At 52.0% G+C, this 21,711-nt stretch overlaps 1 protein-coding gene across 1 annotated transcript; it reads right to left on the bottom strand.

Annotated features, from left to right (window-relative positions):
- Positions 1–1,137: 1,137 nt before the first annotated feature.
- On the bottom strand, positions 1,138–19,811 carry MAL (mal, T cell differentiation protein). The gene is made up of 4 exons (XM_029232383.1): positions 19,577–19,811; positions 7,156–7,323; positions 5,839–5,964; positions 1,138–1,683 (listed from the first exon to the last, which is right to left on the bottom strand). The coding sequence occupies exons 1-4, from the start codon at positions 19,667–19,669 to the stop codon at positions 1,609–1,611; spliced, it is 462 nt and encodes a 153-aa protein (XP_029088216.1). The 5' UTR covers positions 19,670–19,811; the 3' UTR covers positions 1,138–1,608.
- Between the last annotated feature and the right edge of the window lie 1,900 nt (positions 19,812–21,711).

Here is a 21,711-nt window from a genome sequence, read left to right on the forward strand (position 1 = left end):
ATTCGACTAAGCCTCTGGTTTCTTTTTTTTTTGATGGGGTCGAATATGAGCTTCTGTTAGCATCTTGGTGCATGATGAAAAAATTGTAGACTTCCCTCAGTCAACACCTGGTAGCAAATTTTGTTAAACACGTGACCAACTTCCTATCATTTCTTAACCTGTATTTTTCAGGATATAGCCCCAATCACCTTTTGCTCCTAATAATGTAAAATTTTACCTTAAATTTAAGTGGACTCAGTGAAAGTGGCCTTTTCTGGTACAATTACCCTGGGATAACAGCTCCTGAAGATACCACTGAGATCCAGTTTAGTCACAGGGTCCCCATGTTGGAAGGGGAGTAACGCGTCAACTAGTCAGACCTCTGCTTGAGGCTTCAGTCTTTGCTCTGCGTGCCCGCTAGCCAGCAGTCGTCCAGCCTCTGCATCTACACCTCCACGCTGGAACGTGGCCAGCTTTTGAGACACCTGTTCTGGTGTCCCAACCATTACCTTCCTTTAATGAAGGGTTAAAGGAGCATTTCGTAACGGGAGCGGAGTTTTCAGGATTCCTTACTGAGTGCCCTCCTTCCTAATCATCCTTTCTCCTCCCGACCCAGACATCTCATACCTGAAAGGTAGCACTGCCACTTGTCATACTACTTCCTTTCACACTGTGGCCCGGTCCCCTTTCTCTACAACAGTGTGGTCCAAGGAAATTCTAAAAACAGTTTCTTATCCACGTTCCTAATGGGAATAGAACATGGAAGATACTGCCCAGAAAATTTCTGATCAGCTTCATATAGAGTGAGAAGAAACTTCTGCCCCTGTTTTCTTTTGGCTTAAGGATTTTCTAATTTAGCACGGACCCACCCCTCTGTTTTGTAGGAAAAAGAAGGGGTCACCCAGGCTGGTACTTGGTTAGTTTCCAGAGATGGTGAAGCCCTCTGACCTCCCTGGTTCCTGGGGAGGATGGGATACCCACGGTGGGCTCTCTGAGATGCAGTGGCTGGGCACACTGTCACCTGAACTGCCCTTTGATGCTGCCTCTAGAGATTTGGTCTAAACCAAGGATTCCTCGGAAAGCTGACATGATTGTGTTCTCTATACTGGAGAATTAAAAAAAAAAAACAAAAAAACGAAAAACACCCCCATGAAAGTATTGAACATAAAGGTACTTTATGAAGTATTTCAAAGGTTTATCACATCCCGCTGTGGACACCTGCAAATATTTGTTGGATGAATTTTATTCCCCATGACAGGTAGAATATTCCTGAAGACAGAGAAACTTGCTGCAAGATGGACACTCAAAAGAGCCGGAGGAAAATTCCAGTAGACGGTTCTCACGATCCAGTCCAGGAGTCAGCAGTCCAGTTTTGTGGTCTCTCAGATCACATTCCTCACTTCCCACTCCCACTGCCCCCTTTCAAATAGGAAACGATCTTGGAAAGACAGCTCAGTAGTTGGAGGATAAATGTAGCAAGCCTCCTACTCTGACATGAAGGTATATGGGAGAGTAAACCTCTTTCTTTATCCACTATCAAGAACATTTCTGCATTCTAAAGTGTTATGCTGGAAGGCAGGCCGATCAGTTAATACCCTCTTGGTTTTCAGCTAAAGTTCTGCTGCTGCTTTAGGAAGACTTCCATCTGAGTAAAGAAAACACTGCATGGACCACGTACAGCAGAGTGACTACGAATGAAAACACCTGAAAGCAAGATAAGTGACAGTTACTGGCCGTGCATGGGGAGAGGGAAAGGCATGGGCTGTGCACACTGGGGTCGCCACGTGCATGGCTTGCGGTCGACAGCCCTTACGTCTGTGGACTGCCACTGCTTCCCATCACACACGCAGATATGCTTTCCTGCAGAGCCTAGGTGCGACCCAGAACGCTCTCAGCACAGACTCCAGGTGACCTAATGATATACTGAACTTGGTGTGCAAGGTCAACTATTTGCCGTCACACATCATCATATTGGTGCCATCCAACTGGAAACGAGGGCCCTCAGAGACCCTTCAAGTGATGATTGAAGGGCTCTTCATGGACAACTTCCTTCCTGCACACCGATAAGACCAGAGTCCACCAGCTGTGATCCCAGCGGCCTTGGCTAAGAGAGTCTGAACACATGGGTCTGCCGCCTGGACATCTTCAGACCCCGACCAGAATTTTATTCTAAGATTCTGAATTGCACAAGCATGGGCCAGGGAGCCAGGCCACAGGAAGTGAGGGACTGGGATGGAGAGGAGGGATTTTGAGCTTTTGGCAAAAGGAGGGAGCTTACTGAGAAAGCTACTACTGGGAACAGAGGCTGGGGAATGTGGCCAAAGGTCCCTTTGTGCCCTGTCAAGCCTCTGACCTGCCGTTGTGCACCTGGGCACCATCTGTCCTATCGCCCTGCTCTGGGTGGCCGGCCCTGAGGGCTGCCTGCAAATATCTAACCCAGGCATAACCTGGCTTGTGACCTTGGGTGCAGGGCCAGGAGTTTCTAACCCAGGCATAACATCAGGGCGGCTACACTCCCGTGACTGTTGAAAATTCCCCTAAAACCAGCCGTAACTGTGCCTGCTCTTCCGCTGCCTCCACACCTGGGCGAACCCTCACCCTCACTGCCGGAGGCGGTAAGCAACCTGAGTTATTTAATAACCAAGGTAAGAAAATGTATCTGGGAATCAAATACCCTGTCTGAAGGGAGCAGTCACACACGAGTGAGAAGCCCCTCGAAGACCCCCCTGCGCATCAGGAGGGAGCAGTGTATTGTGTTGGGGACTCCGAGCCCAATGGAGACCCTTGGCAGGAGCACCTCAGAAGTCCCCACAGGAACAGGAAACACTTTCAAGGGGGGTCAAGAAATGGCACACGGGACATGGAGAGCCAGGGCCATGAATGGACATGAACTTAGGCCCTTAAAAACCCCTGTCCCTGAACAGCTGCCATTATTGCCCACCACAGTTAAGATCCAGAAACCTCTAGATTTCTCCAGAAATTTCCAGCTACTCTCAGGCAACTCTCACCAATCCCAGGGATCCCTCTGGTGCAGATTCTCTGCTGCCAGCCGAGGAGAGAGGGAGAAGCTCAGCTTTTGAGGCAGGTGAGGAGTCCCAGAGGGGTGAGAGGAGGCCAGATGCTCCCAAAGGCCAGGGGTGTGCGGGAGGTCACATGCCCGGACTGCCGCAGCCCCGCCCCACCCTGAGACCATGGGAGGGGCATGTGGGTGTTGGGCAGGGTCTGGGGTTAAATCCTGAGCGTGTCAGCATGATTCCGTCTCCCATGTGCACGGACACAACCCGGGGGGCTCCAGCCCAGCGTTTCTGCCTGCTGGCAACATGTAGATTCCTGATTGCAGCCCTGCTGACTTTGCCTGGGCCTCCTCATGGTTCTCCAGCTCAGCTCCCAGAGACGTGGGGACATGATCCGTCGTGGCAGGGATAAATAGATGTTGGTACAGTCCTCAGTGGAGCACTAAACAGCAAAGAGAACGAACCTCTGCATCCCCACCCAGCAGTGTGGAGGAGCCTCACAAACCGGAGGCGAAGAGAGAGAAGCCAGACGCGGGAGAAGGCACGTCACGCTCATGAGAATGCAAAGCAGGGGAAGTGGAACCTGAGCTGGAAACCAGGCCAGCGCTTATCCTCAGTTCAGGGGCCCAGTGACCACAGCAGGACAAGAAGGGGCTGCTTATCATGTTGTTTCTTAACCTGGATGCTTTGTTACACGGAGGACTTGTGAACTGTGAGTCATGGGTGCATTATGGAAATTCATCAGGTTGTACACGTGCTTCCAGGTCACCTCCCTGGATGCCTGTTTATGCTGCATTTTGATGCAAAGTAAAAGGGAGAAGTCAGAATAGGGTAGAGCCTGGTAGAGCCCAGTGGTTCCCAACTAGATATCTGCCCAGTGGGCAGGTCATTAACTCCCCGCTCCTGCGTTGTTCCAGTCAAGGGCTGGCCCACTACCCACATTCCATCTACATTTCACTGCCCTCTTCTGCAGTAATTTTACAGAAACGGTCGTCAAATGCCTGGTTGATGTCTGTTCAGAGACAAGGCTTCTGGGCTTGGGATGGGGGAGGTATGTATGGGTTCTCTTGTGAGGGGGTGATGAAATAGTCATTTGAAGGTGACGGAGGAGGCAGATGACCAGTCTCTCAAGAGAGGGAAGAACACCCAAGGTGCTGCCTGGCTGTGCTCCTGGTTAGGAGCCAGCCACCTTGGGAGATGAGCCCACATGGGGGAGGGTGCCACATGGTGGGACATTTGAGGGGATGCCAGGAACCAGGAGGTGGCCATGCTTATGGAACTGGAGAGCGGCTGGGAGCTGAGGGGAGTGTGTGGCTTCCCCAGGGAAGGGGGTGGGCCCCTGGGGACCAGCAGACAGGCTTTGAGGAGCTTTCCCCCAGACCCCTCCCTCTGGGGACAGGAAGGGCACCCTCACTAACCCCCTTCCCAGAGCCCAACTGCGCCCACCCTGTGGGTTTTCTCTCAGCCTCTGCTCTACCCTTCCCAAAGAGAGGCGGGGGTGGAACAGATTTGGCACCTGGGGCGGACACCTCGTGGTGTGTCATCACATTTGACCTTGGGATTTGCTCAATTCATAGGTCGATCGCTAGAAACCTGAGTGCTATTTCTGAAACTTTTTCTTAGTTTTTAAACAATATCCATGGTTAGAAATACATCTGATATCATGCGTTAGCACACTGGTGCAAGGACACACGCGCACAACTCTGGGAAAGAGTTTCATGAAACAGTACCTTCTCGTATTCACTGTCACTCTGATCCATTCCATCAACAAGAAAATCAGGTCATGACCTCACAGACCGCCATGGATCTGGTCCCCCAGTTGGAGGTTGTTCCTTTTAAAGCTCAGACCTACATGCAGTGTGCTCCCCAGACACACAGTTTCAACCCCATCTCACCTCCTAATGGGGTGAAGGAGATTACAGCCCTGTTCCACCCATTGCTCATCATGAGGCCTTGGATGGAAGCGGTTTAAGAGCTGTCTCATTCTCCAGGGAAACAACAGGAATTACTGTCCCATTTTATAGATGAGCAAACCGAGGCTCAGAGGGCACAAAGGGACTTGCACAAGGAATGGGCGAGTGTGAACTCCAGGCTTCCTCCTGCACAGGTTCTCAGAGCTGTCAGGCAGGAGACACCGTCGTCAAGAGACGAAGGCCTAATCCCAGCAGCAACCATCCATGGCTGGGGGTCTGGACATGCTGCGCGTGGCAGGGCCTCCCCACAGCCACAGAGCCTCCCCACAGCCACAGAGCCAGGGCCTGGGAGACACTGGCCACTCGACTTTCCATCTGTGGTCTCAGCACTGCCCCTGCCCTGACGGTGTGCTTCCCTGGAAGACACTCGTGGAGAGCCAGGAACCCAAGTGGCCAGATGTTCTGTTCACACTGGTGCTAAGAGTGTGGGTGAAAGAGCACCTGGCCTGGACACCAGGCCTTTCCAATTCCTGGTGACCCTGGGGCAGGTTGTGCATGCTCTTAAGGCCCTAGTTCTCCATCTGTGAAATGGGTGTAACGGCACCTCCCTCCTAGCGGTGTCGTGAGGGGTAAACAAGATTGCTCACAAGGGCTCAAGACAGTGCCAGGCCCCACGGTCATGTCTCCTCCCACAACTGCCTCAAAGCCCAACCAGGCTTGGACCCCTGGGCAGTGCAGGCCTGACTGATGGCTGAGGGAGTCTGGGGCACATCATTTCCCTTTTCTGACGCTTTGTTTCTTCAGAAATGAGGAGAAGGTTTATTTTATTCAAAATTTAGTGAACTAAAAAAATGCGGGAGGGCCCGGGCAGCCTTCCACTCAGAACCTTTTCAGTGGGAGCTGTAAACAGGGCAAATTGACTGGGGACTCACCACAGCAGCGATGTTTTCATGGTAATATTTGTAGGTGAAGCCCACTTGCAGCTGGATGGCGGCCAAAGCTTCCAGGACAGAGGCACCAAAGTAAAACAGGGAGGCGATACAGTGGTAGGCTGCATCCTGCAGGGTGAGAAAAGGCCACTAGACAGGTGGGGCACCCAGATATGGAGAAGTGGGGCAGCTGTGGTCCCAGCAGGGCCTGTCCACCCCTCAGATGACGGGGGACCCACCCCAGGACCAGGTCCCCCTTTGACACCCCCAACCCTGCCCCCTCCTCAGAGACATTGATTAACCAGAGCTGCCGAGCTGAGTTATCTCACTGGTTTGGGGCCAGAGTAAGGACTTTGGTGGAGGAAGGATACTGCTTTCCCTTGAGGTGGGATCTAGTAAGGGGTGGGGAGGTGGCCCTTTGGGATTGGTAGAAATTGGTTCTGGACCTGAGAAGTGTCAGCTGTAGTCAGCCCCCAGTTCGGGTGTGGCCTTGGTGGCCAATACAGAGTGAGAGGTTCAGGCCATTTTCACTGTTGTGTTGTTGTTAGCTTTTTCTTGGGGGGAGCCGGGGATTGGGGCTCCAGGTATGTTTTAAAAGCAAAAAGGCACTAGAACAGGTTTTTGAGTAGTTATGATTTGGAGGTGGTTTCTAAGGTCTAGGTTGGAGGCCCTTTGAGACTAAGAGGCCTGGCTAACAGCCCCACCCCCTTCCAGGGGAGGTAAGGGCAGGTGGCCCACGTGTAAGTTTACCCCCTTCATGGGCCTCAAAGCAGAATTCATGTGCAAGAGCGATCACAGGCCTTCCCTCTTCCTGGGCCAAGTCCCTCTCTGGTGACCCTGCTCTAGAAGGTGGTGACTGAGAGCTGGGCAGTGAGTGTGGCCTCACGCTGGGCAGCCAGGACCAGCCCCCAGCACCCTGTCCCCCCCCGCCCCCGAAATGGAAGTCAGCCCTTCTGGGTGGGAGATGCCAGCTGGCCCCTGGCAGGTGCAGGAGGTACAGGGAGGGTTGTTGGGCTGCCGGTTTGCATGAAAAGGGCGTTCACCCGGGAGAAAGCAGAGCAGACCCACAGAGGATCAGGCAGTGACAGTGACAGTCCGCTTCTGCCTTTCACCTCTGCCCAACCTCCTGCGGCGGGGAGCCCTGGGCTGCTATGGGCAGCTCGGATCTGAGGGCCTGCCCGGCTCAGCCTTGGTGCATGGGTGGGAGACGTGTACAGGGCACCTCACCCAGCACTGGCAAAGCCAACCTGCCAGGGGCGACGCTCCAATGCCGCACCCCACCCCCACCCCCACCTCAAACATCGCAGGACTGGGACTCACCAGGGTGATCCAGGAAGTCCTGCTGCCGTGGGCACCAATTAGATACAGGAAGAGCAGTAGAGTGGTGGCTATGAAGCAAGACACAGACGTGAACATGACCCAGCCCTGGATCAGTGGGATGGGCACATGGGACGAGGCAATCAGGATCCACACCAGCCCCCCAAAGACCTGCAGAGGGAGGGAGAGAAGGGGTGAGGGTCAGACCAGGAGAGCCCACACCCAGGTAGGACCAGACCCAGAGGTCACACTGGGGAACCGGGGGCACTCTATAAATGGTAACTCAGTTAATCCTCACAACATCCCTGTGAGTGTGGTACTCACCCATTTGTGAGATGGGGAAACAGAGGCACCTTTGAATTAAAAATTTGTTATCCCCCCAAAAAAAAAAAAATTTGTTATCCCTAGAAAGGACTTAGGCCATCCAGTGTTTTTTAGTAGAAGGGCAAACTCTGAGATTATATCCTTCCTAGTATTTTTTATAGACAAATATCCTTTTTGTTTTATTTTGGCCACGCTGCACAGCTTGTGGCCCAAGGCTTGAACCCGGGGCCATGGCAGTGAGAGCACTGAGTCCTAACCACTGCACCACCAGGAAACTCCCCCAAATATTCTTTCTTTTATAAAATGGTAGTGGCCAGCTGATTCTTTTGGTCTTTACTTGGCAAAACAAATTAGCCATACTATATCATTAGCATTTAAGAAAAAAACTTGACCTTTAAATCCCCAAGTCCCAGAAGTTCTCTGACTTTTGGAGATGGGGTTGGAGTGGGGAGGGCCCAGGTCAGCCTGGTCTCCTCAGAGGTGGGAGAAGCATTCCTCCCCCTGTCATTATCCAGAAGACATCCCACTTGGTGTCCTCAGGGCCAGGGAGCCCCATGTTTTCAAGAGAAACCTAAGGACAGACTTGGGGTTCATAATCTCAATGGTATAGTCCGGCTCCCCCTGTGGACAAGGTACAACCCAAGCTGGAATTTCCTGTACTTGTCTTCCATTCTCCTTGTCCCTCTCCATCCCAGTGAAGTCACCTCAGCCTCCTCCACCGACCCCACCCAGAGAAGGACTGGGCTGGGACACGGGTGGAGATAGTCACAGGGTCCAAGGTACTGCAGAGCTTAGCGCCATCCTCCTGAGGGTCTGGGGGCTGAGGACGGGCTGCCCTCCTAGCCCTGCATTCCCTGGGGTGTAAATGCATGTGGTACCCTGACCTTGTCTCCCTGCACCTGCTGCCCACTTGCTGGGTAAGAGATAGCACTTCCCTAGGTGTTCTCTGAGCCTCTTAGCTGAGAAGCTTCAGGAGACCATCACATTTGGGTAGAAAAATCAGTGCAGTGAAGAATCTGGAGTTATCGAAACCAAGTTGGGTCTGATGAATCATATGTGGGCATCTCTGATCAGAAAATTCCTCTACTGATGACTGAGAGGCAGTGGGACACACTTTCCAACTTAGAATAAGTGGAGCAAAATCGATTAAATAAAAATCCTCAGACTGCTGTAGAGTAAGATGTGTGTATAGGTTCATCCATAGTTGCCTTTAAGATCAAACAGATTGCTGGGACATTTTCATAAGGGACGCTTAACAGAAGGATGTGATCGTGCCGATGGCTGAGACAGACTTGGATTTAGAAGGCACGAGAGTGTGGCATGGAGAAGAGGGTGGAACTGGCTTGCCCATCTTGGGAGCAGAGGGCTGCTGGCACACGGCGTGAGGGGGCCTCTCCACCGAATCCGCTGGAGGATGCTGTAGCATGTGGTTCCACCTCTCGGGCCCTGGCTTCCTCCACTGTAAATGGCACTTGGCAGCTCACTCCGCACGTTGCCGGCTGGTGCGAACCGCCTGAAACTGTGGGCGTGAGTGTGAAGCTTCTGGCCCTGTGCCCCCTCGCCACCCAACAGCAGAGGGAAGTCTGCTCACCCAGGATGCCGGCAGCCCAGTGCAGACAGACGTAGAGTCAGCCAGTGACAGCGCAGGACGATTGGGCAAGGCAGTCCCGACTGGGACACGGCCCCAACTGAGTCTTGAAGGGAGAGGTGGACTTAGGCCAGAAGGTCAGGACGAGGCTTTCCAGGGGAGGAAAGGGTACATGCCAAGCCCAAAGGATGCTGCAGCAGCAGTGAGGGCTCGGGAAGGCCGTGAGTTGGCACGAGGTTGGGGAACAAGGAGTGGCAGGGAGTGTGGCTTGAGGAAGGGTGACCTTCACACAGGACTGATCGTTGGGCCACCTCAAAGGCGTGCCAGGCCCTGCTCAGTGGAAAGCCGAGATTCAACATGAATCACGGGGCAAAGCCAGTGCCTGCCTCACTCCACCTACAAAGTTTGCAGAGAGCAAACAGAGCAAGTACAGCACCCACACCTAGGAGATAAGGCATCCCAGGCAGGGAGCAGTCCACTGCGCCCTGGCCTCAGAACCCTACTGGCCAAATATTTGTCAAGAGCGAAGGGGTAGGTGAGGGTTCAAGCACTTCCCTTCCTAAAGAGAACCCGAAGGGGCTCCCAGCTCTCAGGAAGCACGCTGAGAGGCAATCGTTTTGACACATCAGTTACACAGGTGGAGGCATGGCCCCAGTTTCCGTTCATCTCTGTCAACAGGCCAGATTCCCACCACCCTCACCTGCGCCCAGGTCACCGTCTTGCATAACATCTCTTAGCTGAGTGGCCCGAGAGTCACCAGACTTGAGCTCACTCTCTGGGTCCCAGATCCCCACGCTAGAAAACGGGGGTGGGGCCTGGACTAGGGCTCAGTGGTCCTCAGCCCTCACTCTGCACCGGAATCGCCTGGGTCACCTCGAAAACCCCAGTGTCCAGGTCTCATGCCAAGGAGAGAAGCAGAGTGATAGGACAAGAAGCAAACATCCCAGGCTCTTTGCCAAAGGCTTTGGAGTATGTTTCCATAACACAAGCGGTCCATGGATGGAGTTTTGGTAACTCCTGTCAAACAAGGAGAAATGGTTCCTGTCTCCAGCGTCCAGCAATGCCGGCCAAGATGCCTCTCCAGTTCCTCACTGGCTCTGATACAAAGTTTCCTTTCCTCTCCTTAAGCCTCCATCCCTGTCTTGCTCTGAACGTGAGAGTCGCTCGTCCTTGGGTGTCCTCTAGACATGGGGACACAGCCTCAGTATCCATGAATGGGGTGGAGCTGGGGATCTGAGGCCTCTACCCACCCTGGTGTTCCAGGCCTGAAAACCGCCCATCTTTCATTCAGTGTGCTTGTGGAGGCTGAGCAGAGGTGAAGTTCTGTAAGAACCAAGGATATTGTACAAATCCAGACAAAAAATTTCCAAAGACTTAAAAAAGTTTTAATCTGCGGTCTACCCCATCAAATGATTTTTGTGAAAACAATTTCCTCAGGAGATGGTCTTGGGGAAGGTCTCACGTGAACTCAAGAGTAGGTTCTTTCTTTTCTTTTCTGAATTAATCCAGAGGAGGCAGGCAAGGGTGGTTAAGGGTGTAGACTTCAGAATTACTAAATCTGAATCAGCTCTGCCACATTTTGCTGGGTCACTGGTTGTCTCTGGGCAAGTTACTTCCTCTCTGGTCCCTATCTGAAAAATAGTGATAGCAGTAGTGCCCACCCAATGGGACCGGGGTGAAATGAGTTTATATCTACAGGTGCCTGGCACACGGCGAGTGCTCTAAGTACTTGCTGTTATAACTGACGTATGATGGGCGAAGCCTCTCCTGTAACCACGTGAAAACCCCAGTAGGTCAAGATCTCAACTTGCACAATTATCCCCCCCAGACCTTGTGGGGACACAGAATTTTAAAATAACTTCAGAAGCATCAAAAAGAGAAAAACCTACAATCTCCCAGAAATCAAAAGCTGAGGAAAATGTGTCTGCCTCTGCCGAAGGGAACACAAAGGACATAAAAATATGCGAAAGCCTTCCTTCCAACAATGAGCTCTGGTTACAAAAGTGGGAAAAGGACTCCTCCGGCACATTCTTGAGATTGGTAGGGTGTCTCCATTGCTTGTGCAGGGCTGAGAGCTCTGGGTCCACAATTGTCCAGTGTTTTTGCAGCAGGACTTGGATCATTGAGTTCAAGGCAGAAGGATCGCTCAAATTCTCTGAATATTTTTCTGGGGCTCATTTTACTCTGTCAGGGTTGCCACAAGCAGGCAGTCTTCCCATAACAAGGCAAGACGTGACCCAAGGAGGACGTCCACGTGGGGCTGTTCATACACACACCCGGTAGTAAGTCCCTCGGGGCCCAGTGTCAGAGTTCCCAAGCTCCGAGGGCACAGTGTGGTCTTGAAGGGCACATGTATGTGAATAGGAGCTTGTGCCCTGAACTCTTGAGAAGGAAACTGGCCACAGAACACAGCTGGCGCACCCAACCCTGAGCAGTCCTGCTACTTTGGTCAGGTGGGCAAAAATCACCTCCCCAGGAGGGAGAAGAGAGATGGACACACCAATGAGACTTGTCCCGGCTGCCGAGAGCTCCGAGCCCTTAGGTGCTCTCCCAGGGCCACCAGGAAGAGCAACTCCAGTTTGTGTTTCTGGAAGTGTCTCTATCCACTGAACTCTTTTGGCAGTCAGGGGTCATTGCAATGCTGGGAGGGCCTATGCAGGTGACTTGGCCAGTAGAGTAACGGTGTTCCAGGAGAAGCAGCAGTCCCAGCTCTGAGCCTTGTTTGACTAAAACAATCAGTCATTCCGTGAGGTAGAGCAGAGGGCGTTTTCTTGTGCGTGTGTGTCTGGAGGCTGAGCTACTGCAGGGAAGGGAATAGGCACCAAGTCAAGAGGACTTAAGCACCAGGCAGCAGGAGAGTATAGAGAGAGGGAGATCAGAGCACTGAAACCTTCCCCAAGACCCACGAAAAGGGGTCTGAGGGGGAGGCTGGGGTCTCTTCCTGTTCTGAAAAGCAGAGACAGCAGGAAGCAAACACTAGTTGTCATGTGAGCCCCACCACCCTTGTATGGAGGAACTGGGCTCCCAGCAAGTCAAAGGAAAGCCTTCCTTCACCTGCTCACTTACTCAGCCACCCATTCATTCATTCATTCACTTATGCATTTAACAGATACTGAGAGGAAATGGCAGCACTGGGGGCAGGTACGTCCAGGGAGACAGACTTTATTCAAAGACACACTAGTAAATGGAGCCCATCTCTCCCATCCTGGCCTCTCTCCTCCAGTCTTGCTGCCAAGCCCCACTCAAGCAGCTCCAGGGCCACCAAGGGCAAAGGCAGGTCCTGGTGAGTGTCGGGGCCCCAGTGAGGGTGACCAGCTAATCACCTCTGCCCAGGAGAGGGAAAGAGCCCAGATATTTGCACAGCGTCCTCTCCTTGGACCTCATGGAGGTATCTGGGGCAGGTCAGAGATTCTCTCTGTGGGGACCCTCTCCCCCTCTGCCAACTGAGGAGTCTGACCTCTGAGTCTACTCCCATGGTGAACACCAGGAGTGCTTCTGAGGCTTCGTGACTCAGTTTACCTATGCCAGGTGCTCTGCCCTCCTGGTCCCATTGTCAGCAGGCTCCTTCCTTCTGGGGAACCATCATTACATGACCCTCCCAATATAGACTTAGATAATGTCCCTTTAATCTGAGGGTGAGACCAGGACTCAGGGGACCTTGAGTCTGTTTGTGAAGAGGAGGATAGAGGTCTGGGATTCAAAAAGACAGGGTGTGGGTTCACGTCTGTAGTTGATATTAACAGGGTGAGTGTGGACTGGGAAGTGGCCTCCTGTCCAGGCCTGAGTCCCTCTTCCCTCAGGGGAGTACCCACCCCCACCCCCCATAGCACTGGTCATTAGCATGCGGGGGTACTTCTCCCCCTTCCCCCCGTCCCTCTCTTTCTGGCCCCTCCCCTCCCAGCCTGACTGTATTCTAATAGGAACCAAGGCTCCAGTGTGGAATTTCAGGTCAGCTGAGACTGGCTGTGTGGCCCTTTTTCTCACTGCACATGCACGTCAATGTGTGACGGCTGGTGACAAGGCTTTTCTTTTAGTTCCTACATGTATGTTCTAGGTCCTAGGACCCTGGTGTATTAAAATGATTCAGCACAAGGGTTGTTTTGCCCCAGCGTGAACCGAATGTTTTTCACATGGTGGGAGGGACAGAGAGCCTTGGCTAAGTGTGGCAGAGAATCAAGGCCACTACATTACCCTAGGAAGTAGTTATGCCACTAGAAGCTACCCATCCAGAAGCTACCAGGAACCACAGCTTCCCACCAGAATGTAGAAGACAGGTCAGAGCCCCACGACGCAGAGAGTACCAGGGCCCTGCTTCATGCTCTGAGGAATAATCTGGAACCCGTGAGGAGTTGGCCCACACCTCCCCAAGGCATCAGTGCTTCAGGGACCAGGGCTGTCATTCACCTGCTGTCCTCACATTCATGAGCATCCGGAGAGAACACCTGCTGGGGCATCTCATCAGTGCCTGACCCTGGTGGCCTCTGGTCCAAAGCACCAAGTCCAGGGACCTATACTTGAGAGCCAAGAAGAAGCGCAGCTGGGCTTGTATCAGGGGTGGAAGCCAGGGCTCAGCACGGAATCCAGGGGGAGTCAGTCCCCAGCCCCCATCCAGGTCCAGACTGGCTGGCCCCATCCTGCCTGGAGGCAGGCCCCAGGTGGCCCAGTTCCCATGCCCAGCCCTTCCCTCAGATAAAGTGTCCTGAGTCCAGAGCACAGCCAAGCTCTTCCTTGGGTAAAGAAGATGTGGTACATACATATACAATAGAATACTACACAGCCATTAAAAAGAACGAAATAATGCCATTTGCAGCAACATGGATGCAACTAGAGATTGTCATACTAAGTGAAGTAAGTCAGAAAGAGAAAGACAAATACCGTGTGATGTCACTTACATGTGGAATCTAAAATAGGGCACAAATAAACCTATCTACAAAGCAGAAAAAGACTTACAGACTTAAAGAATAGACCTGTGGCTGCCAAGGGGGAGGAAGGGAGAGGGATGGACTGGGAACTTGGGGTTGGTAGATGCAAACCATTACATTTAGAATGGATAAACCACGAGGTCCTACCGTATAGCACAGGGAACTATATCCAATCTCCTGGGATGAACCATAATGGAAAAGAATATTTTAAGAAAGAATGTCTGTATGTGTATAACTGAGTCACTTTGCTGTACAGCAGAGATTGGCCCAACGTAAATCAACTATCCTTCAATTAAAAAAAAACAAACAAAACAAAACACAAGCCATTCCTAAGGCTCTGCAGAACCAGCCTTGGCTGACAGCACAGCACATGTCCCCAACGCGCCCTGGCAGCCAGCATGGAGGGAGTGGGTGCAACAGCCATCCTTTGTCCTGGCCTGACTTGAGTGTGAGCTGTGCCTTGCAGGGGCATCTGGAACCTGCCCACTCTCTTCTGAAAGCACTCGGACAGAGAGGGGGGCCCATCTGCGTCGAGTTGGGGGTGACCTATGGAAAGCGTAGAAGCAATCTTTTTCAAGGCAGCTTGGTTGTGACGACATATGCATGAGGATCCTGGAGCTGAGCTGCGTCATCACGCTTAGTGGTTTCCAGAGAACAGTTCAGTCACTGACTTCGGATCAAAGCAGGCCTCCCATTCTTGAAAACCTGGAAAGTCACTTCTCAGCTCCAAGGACAAAACCCTGAGAGACCTCTACCTATAATTCTTCCCCTCCCTTCAGAGAAGAGGAAAGGAGAAAACCCAGCAGCACCCTTACCTCCTTTTAAACAGCTCCAGGGAGGGGCCTGCAACACGAGGAGAGACACAGGGCCAGGAGTCAGTGGGCACAGCCAGGGAAGTGAGGCTCAGCCACCGTCCTGCACTGGCGGCAGGGCCGGCTCGTACTCTCTGGTGACTGTAGGAGAGGTCCCTGGCTGGGGCAGAATGAAAGTTTCCCCAGGAGCAGAGAGGGTGCTTCCGCCGAGCCCAGGAGAACCTCAGGGCACCTGGCTTCTTACCCAAGCCTTTCACTGAGAGCTGTCTCCAGTATCCTGTCTCCCATTTAACGTTGAGGGGTAGACTGGCCTCCCGTCGACCACTCCAAACCTAGCTGGATGATGCGGGCCGTGCAGTGCTTATCAAATGCAGATTCTTGGGCCGGCCCAGGACCTAGTGACTCAGGAGCTCCAGGGTGTTTTTGACAATAAGGCCTAGGCAGCTGTGAGCTCCCCAGTGGCTCCGAGCTGTCCCTTCACTCCCCTGGGGGGAGAAGAGGGAACCAGGCCTTGCCCAGGGCTGCCAGGTGGGCAATGTGGTCCCTTCTGCTGTAGACGGAAGTTCATCGTGGGTGTTTGGGTGAATGCAGGAACCTGCGAGAGCTCTGCTGTCACTGCAAGAAGTGCCACTGGAGATGGAGGTACCAGGCGAGCTGCCTCCCCTCTCTGAGCCTCAGTTTCCCCCCACCTCTTGAAAACTATGTTTCTGTGATTCTACATCTCTCATCTCCTAGGGGTCCTCATGCTGCCTTCCCAGTGTAGCCAGAATGTGGACCACCCATCAGAAAAGTGCTTTGTCATCCTACCCTCCCCTGCCCTCCCAGTCCCAGGACTTTTCTGGTCACTCTCAAATAATAAAAAGTCCCCAGTCACTTTGGGTCCTAGAAGCAGTCTCATTTCAGTAACTACTATGTCCAGTTCACTGTAAGAATCGACACTGCCGGCTGATTCCGGGTGGCTTCCAACTCCCACCCCCGCCCCCCAAAGGGCACACCCTGAGGTGCGCACACTCTTTCCAAAGAAATGTTCTCTCAAGATCCAGCCATTCTATCAGCGGCTCCATCTCTAGCAGGCTGGGGAAGAGGCAGTTGGGTTAAAGATTATTACATAACCTGTTCTCAGGTATCCCCTTCACAAGTTTCGAAAGGGAGGCGTCTCTCCCGGCACTTGGGGAGACCAGAGCTGGCCAGAGCTGAGATAAAAAACATCCTATGTTAACATCCCATTTTCTGAACATGTCCCAAGTGTCCCGAAGCCCCTGGCTTAGAGGGAAGACGAGGATGGGGAGACAGAGCCTTGGCTCCAAAAGGAAAAATGTCCTTGGGTGGCAGTGGGGGAACAGGCCAGAAGCAAAGCCCTAGGGGGAGTTGTTGTGGGAGGGGGGACACTGGGCGTTCCACCTGCACCTGAATGGGGGTACACCTGTGACCCCACCGCCTGCAACAGCGGCATGGCCTCTGCGGCTCTGGGGTGCTCACGGAGGCAGGGTCACACCACCTGGTTGGGCCTGCCTTCCCCTTCCTGTGAAGACCCTGCAGCTCTCGGAAGTCAGGAGCTCAGGGGTAGGGGTGCAGGGCCAGAGTTGAGCTGCCCTGCGCCAGCCCGAGCTACCAGCCTTCCCTGCTCTGTGGGCATGTCTTGGGAGCTGGGCAGAGCTCCACCCTCAGTCCTGGAGGCTGAAAGTTTGGCATCTGCACCTTCCAGGCTATTGGGAGGTCAGGCATGAGAATACAGACTGGGAGTAATCAACGACTCGCTGGACCACAGAGTTAAAAAATAATCAAGCATTTCACACCCTCTGGACTAGCAGAAAATTACAAAATCTGACTCTACCAAGTGTGGCAGGATGAGGAACAATGGAGACTTTCATAAGCCGCTGGTGGGGTCAGGAAGTTATACAATATGGGGACCCTCTTTACGAAAGCATGCAGAGTGAGTCAGAGTCTTGGAAGGGTCCTGAGCAAGTGGGAGTCCTGAGCTTAATTAGCTTCATCAGCTTCCTGGAAACTTCTCTTCTGGCTGTGTACGTTGTAACCCTTTTGGATATCAGTGTGCTAACGTCTGGGAAAACAAGGGTGTGCATTCCCTATGACCCAGCAAGTCAAATCTCTGTGTGTTCCCACAAGAAATTCCCAAAAGGAAAGAGGCAAATACAAGGATGTTCTTTGGTGGTTCCATCTGCGCTATCAAAATGCAACACATTGGAAATTGCCCAAGTGTCCATCAGTAGAAGACTGAATAAACAGTGTCAACATGTATAAAGCTCAGAACAAGGTTGCATGAAAAGCATGTTGCAGAAGGATGTGTACGGGGTGACAGTACTTTCAGAAAGTGAGAAAATATATAAAACCACACCGTGTGTAGTCATAGATAGTTAGGGGTGCAGTAAAGGTCTAATCTTGAACACACATTCAGCCCAGGGGTCGTCCTGAGGCTGGAGGGAGGAGAGGTAAGGTAAGATAATAGCAAAATACCCAGGGGGCTTAGATGTCATCTGAAAGCCCTATTTCCTTAATACTGAGAGTAAATAAGGCAAAATATTAAGATTTGACAAAGTTGAGTGTTAATTACGTGGATGCCTATTGAAGTATATATACTTTTCTGTCATTTTTGAAATAGTTCTTAATTTTAAAAGTTTGATTTGAAGTTGGTACAACAGAAAACTAACCATTTAAAATGGACCAGTTCGATGGCATTTAATACACTCACGATGTTGTACAACCATCACCGCTAACTCCAAAACCTTTTCATCACCCTGAAAGAAAAGCCCATACCCATTAAGCTGCTCCCAATTTCCCTCTCCTCTCAGCCCCTGGCAAACCACCAATTTGTGTTCTGTCTCTATAGACTTACCCATTCTGGACATTTCAGATAAATGCAGTCATACACTATGTAACCTTTTGTGCCTGGCTTCTTTTACTTAGAGCAGTGTTTCAGTGTTTATCAACCTGTATCAGTACTTCATTCCTTTCTACAGCTGAATAATATTCCGTTGCATGGAATATTACAGTTTGCTTATCCATTCACCCGTTGATGGGACATTTGGGCTGTTTCCACCTGTTGATTATTGTGACACACATATTCATGTACCTGTTCAGGTCAGGGCAAGAGGAGGAGGGTGTGCTAGAGTCTTTTGCATGAAGCCCGATTAACACACTTTAAAAAAAAATTATTTATTTATTTGACCATGCCGTGTGGCTTGTGGGATCTTAGTTCCCCGGCCAGGGATTGAACCCGGGCCCCTGGCAGTGGAAGCACAGAGCCCTAACCACCGGACTGCCAGGGAATTCTCAACACACTTTCTTATGATTCTTGTTATAATGCTCCCCAAACAGCTACAAAGGCAGAGTAAAAAACTCATTAGGGCAACTCAAGAGATACGAGCAAGTCATTTTGTTGCTTAAAAATCTCTCTGCCCCATCTCACCTCTAGCCATCATCACTTACAGTCACCAAATTCTGCCTTTGTAAATACAGTAGCCTCTGAAGAAACCACCTATTACTCATTTTCAGGCTAAGTGCGACTGGAAGCGCAGAGATGAGCCATTTGGGGAAGGAATGTTCCAGTGACTGCAAGCCCCTTCCACTCTGGGCCTGGGTGTCCCTACCTATAAATGGTGTGGCTCAGCTTAGAGGTGTCCAGGGTTTCTCCTAGATGTCACTTCCTTGATATGGTGCCATCAAGCAAACTTAACCCCCGCTTCCCTTTCCCCCAACCCTCCATGGATGACAGAACCTGATCCCTTTGTTGTTCACACCCTCCCTGATCGTCAGGAGATAAGAAGCTGGGGTCCCGTTTTTAAACAGGCTTGGACGTTTTCTTTTCCAGCTGACTCTCCAGGCAGCCACTTCTGCGGTGGGGACGCAGGGAAAGGAGTCTCGGAGCCCGTGGAACGGCACGCACAGAAGAAATACCGCACCCGCTCCCCCCACCCCCTTAGGTGAGGCCCTGGGGCCCTGGGGAGTTTAGGCTGAAGGCGGGTCTGAAGCCTCCCGGCAGTGAGCACTTTACAGGAGCCCAGAGTAGGAAGCGCTTTCCTGCAGCCGTGCGAGGCTGTGCGGCTCCAGTGTAAGGAGGGACCAGCCGCGGTGCAGAGGTCTACAGACTGCTCAAAGTCAGCCAAGGCGGGGGACGCCTCTCACAGGTCCCTCTCCCCTCGCACACCCCACACTGGGCACCATGGTTGTGGCGGAGCAAACAACAGCGTGTTTTATTAGTTCCAGATCAAAGTTGTCGCAAATACCTTCACCAGAGACGTTCAAGAGAAAATAATCCGGATTCGGCTCCTCCTATGACACCAACCCAATCTCCACACTTCGCTTGGTAATCCTCAGGTTTCTTTTGATGATTTTTAAATTTTGAAGCAAAATCCTAACCCTGGAAAGAGCTGGGCCCCTCTACAGGGACGTCGCTCTCCAATAAGGGCTTCCTCTGCTCGGCCCATGGGAGACAGGTCGGGAGCGCAGCATCGAAACCGGCGCGCAAAGAGTGGACCGGGGCCGGCTTCGGGTATCTGACCCGTGTTGCGAGTTCGTTTTTTCCACCTAAGTCTTGGAGACGGTTTCCCCATGGCCGTTAGCTAGAAGGGGCCAAAGTATTACTGCGGGGTGGGCGTGCGGGAGAGTCTTTCCTCCCCGGGCCCGGCTACCGAGGCTCAGGGACCCTCGCTGCTTGCGGATCAGTCGGCGCGCTGTACGGATCCCCCAGGAGAGCGCGCGGCACGACCCATCCCATCCCTCCCTCCCAGGCGCGGGCGCGGGGCGCGCCAGCCACTCACAAACTCGAAGATGAAGAGCAGGTCCGGGAAGGTGGTGAAGACCGCGAAGCCGCTAGGCAGGCTGCTGCCGCCCGACGCCGCTGAGGGGGCCATGCTGGTGGGCTGGCGACGGCCTCGGAACAGGACGCGCGCAGCTCTGGCTGGCTCTGCGCTGAGCGCTCGCTTGCCCGGCGGAGCTCAGTGGCCAGGGCGCCCCCGCGCGCGGGTTAAGAGCAGGGGCGCCCCTGACGAAGAGGGAGGAGCCCCGGCCGCCGCCCGGCCCCCGCCCTAGACTGAGGGGCACCCCAAGGGACCTGCCCAGCGCCAAGGGCGCAGCCCTGAACCACCCCGAGGTTGGGGCGGGGGTTTGACTCCTGATGCCCAGGTCTGGGCGCCACCTCCGGGCGCCACCTCCCACCCGGAGCCAAAGCTACCACGATGAGGCGCTTCGCACACTTCGCACACTTTGCACTCTTTGCAGGTGATCGCCATTTCTTAAGAATGATCACCATCAACCACTATGCCCCCCAAACTCTCCACCGTGGCACCCCTCGGGTCACCACTGCTCGAACTGTTCTTAAGTTGGAGCTCTTTCATCTTTCTGCTGGGGTAGTTAATATGCGTGACCTCTGGGTCCAGGCTCATCGTGAGACCAGTTCCCTGCCCTGCAGAGGCGGTGCTGAGACCAGCTCCGGCCACCCATTCCTTCTCCCTGCACCCTCAGAGCCCGGAGCCCGGAACGCTGCACCCCGGTCCGCCTCACTCCGTGGTGGAGCTGCTGGGCGATGGATTAAGGACAGTCACCGCTGCCTTGGACCTTGGAGGGTGGAGGGGAGCCAGCATTGCTGAGGGACTACTAAGTGTCCAGCACTGCCATAGGCTCTTTGCACACATGACCTCATTTAATCCCACAGAGCCTTTCCAGTAGGTGTCACCCCACCTACAGGCTCAGAGTGGGGAAGGAACATGCCCAGGCCACATGGAGGGCAACTGGGCCTCTTGACTCTAGAAGGCAGACTGTCCCACTGCCTCCGTGCCCCCTGCATAAAATCCACACACTTGAAAACTATATCTGTGAGTCTGCTTCTTTTATGTTATATTCAATAGTTTGTTGTATTTTTTAAATTTCACATATAAGTGATATCAACAGTATTTGTCTTTCTCTGTCTGACTTACTTCATTTAGCACGTCTTCCAAGTCCGTCCATGTTGCTGCAAATGGCAAAATTTTATTCTTTTATATGGCTGAGTAGTATTCCATTGTGTGTGTGTGTGTGTGTGTGTGTGTGTGTGTGTCTGTATCTCACATCTTCTTTATCCATTCTCTGTTGATGGACATTCATGTTGCTTCTATATCTTGGCAATTGTAAATAATGCTGCTATGAACATTGGGGTGCATGTATCTTTTCCAATGAGTGGTTTAGTTATACCCAAGAGTAGTGTCAGATGGTAGTTCTATTTTTAGTATTTTGAGAAACCTCCATACTGTTTTCCAAAGTGGCTGCACCAATTTACCTTCCCACCAACTGTGTATGGGCTTTCCCTTTTCTCCACATCCTCACCAACATGGATTGGAAGAATTAATATTGTTAAAATGGCCATACTACCCAAGGCAATCTAAAGATTCAGTGCAACCCCTATTAAAATACCAATGGCATTTTTTGCAGAACTAGAACAAATAATTTTAAATTTTGTATGGAAACACAATAGACCCTGAATAGCCAAAACAATCTTGAGAAAGAACAGAGCTGAAGCAATCATACTCTCTGACTTCAGACTATACTACAAAGCTACAGTCATCAAAACAGTATGGTACTGGCACAAAAACAGACACATAAATCAATGGAACAGAATAGAGAGCCCAGAAAGAAACTCACACACTTATGTTCAATTAATCTATGACAAAGGAGGAAAGAATATACAATGGAGAAAAGACAGTCTTTTCAATAAGTGGTGCAGGGAAAACTAGACAGCCACACATAAAAGAATGAAATTAGAACATTCTCTAACACCATATACAAAACTAAACTCAAAATGGATTAAAGACCTAAATGTAAGATAGGAAACCATAAAACTCCTAGAGGAAAACATAGCCAAAATATTCTTTGAAATAAATTGTAGCAATATTTTTTGGATCTGTCTCCTAAAGCAAAGGAA

Source organism: Monodon monoceros, unplaced genomic scaffold, assembly GCF_005190385.1.
Source record: "Monodon monoceros isolate NGI ecotype Baffin Bay Population unplaced genomic scaffold, NGI_Narwhal_1 Super_Scaffold_19, whole genome shotgun sequence".
Lineage (NCBI taxonomy): Eukaryota > Metazoa > Chordata > Mammalia > Artiodactyla > Monodontidae > Monodon > Monodon monoceros.

Coding starts and splice junctions, on each gene's coding strand:
- MAL (XM_029232383.1), bottom strand. CDS start 19,669: ATGGCCCCCTCAGCGGCGTCGGGCGGCAGCAGCCTGCCTAGCGGCTTC. Junction 7,324..19,576: donor TGCTCTTCATCTTCGAGTTT/GTGAGTGGCTGG, acceptor CTCCCTCTGCAG/GTCTTTGGGGGGCTGGTGTG. Junction 1,684..5,838: donor ATGAAAACATCGCTGCTGTG/GTGAGTCCCCAG, acceptor TCTTGCTTTCAG/GTGTTTTCATTCGTAGTCAC.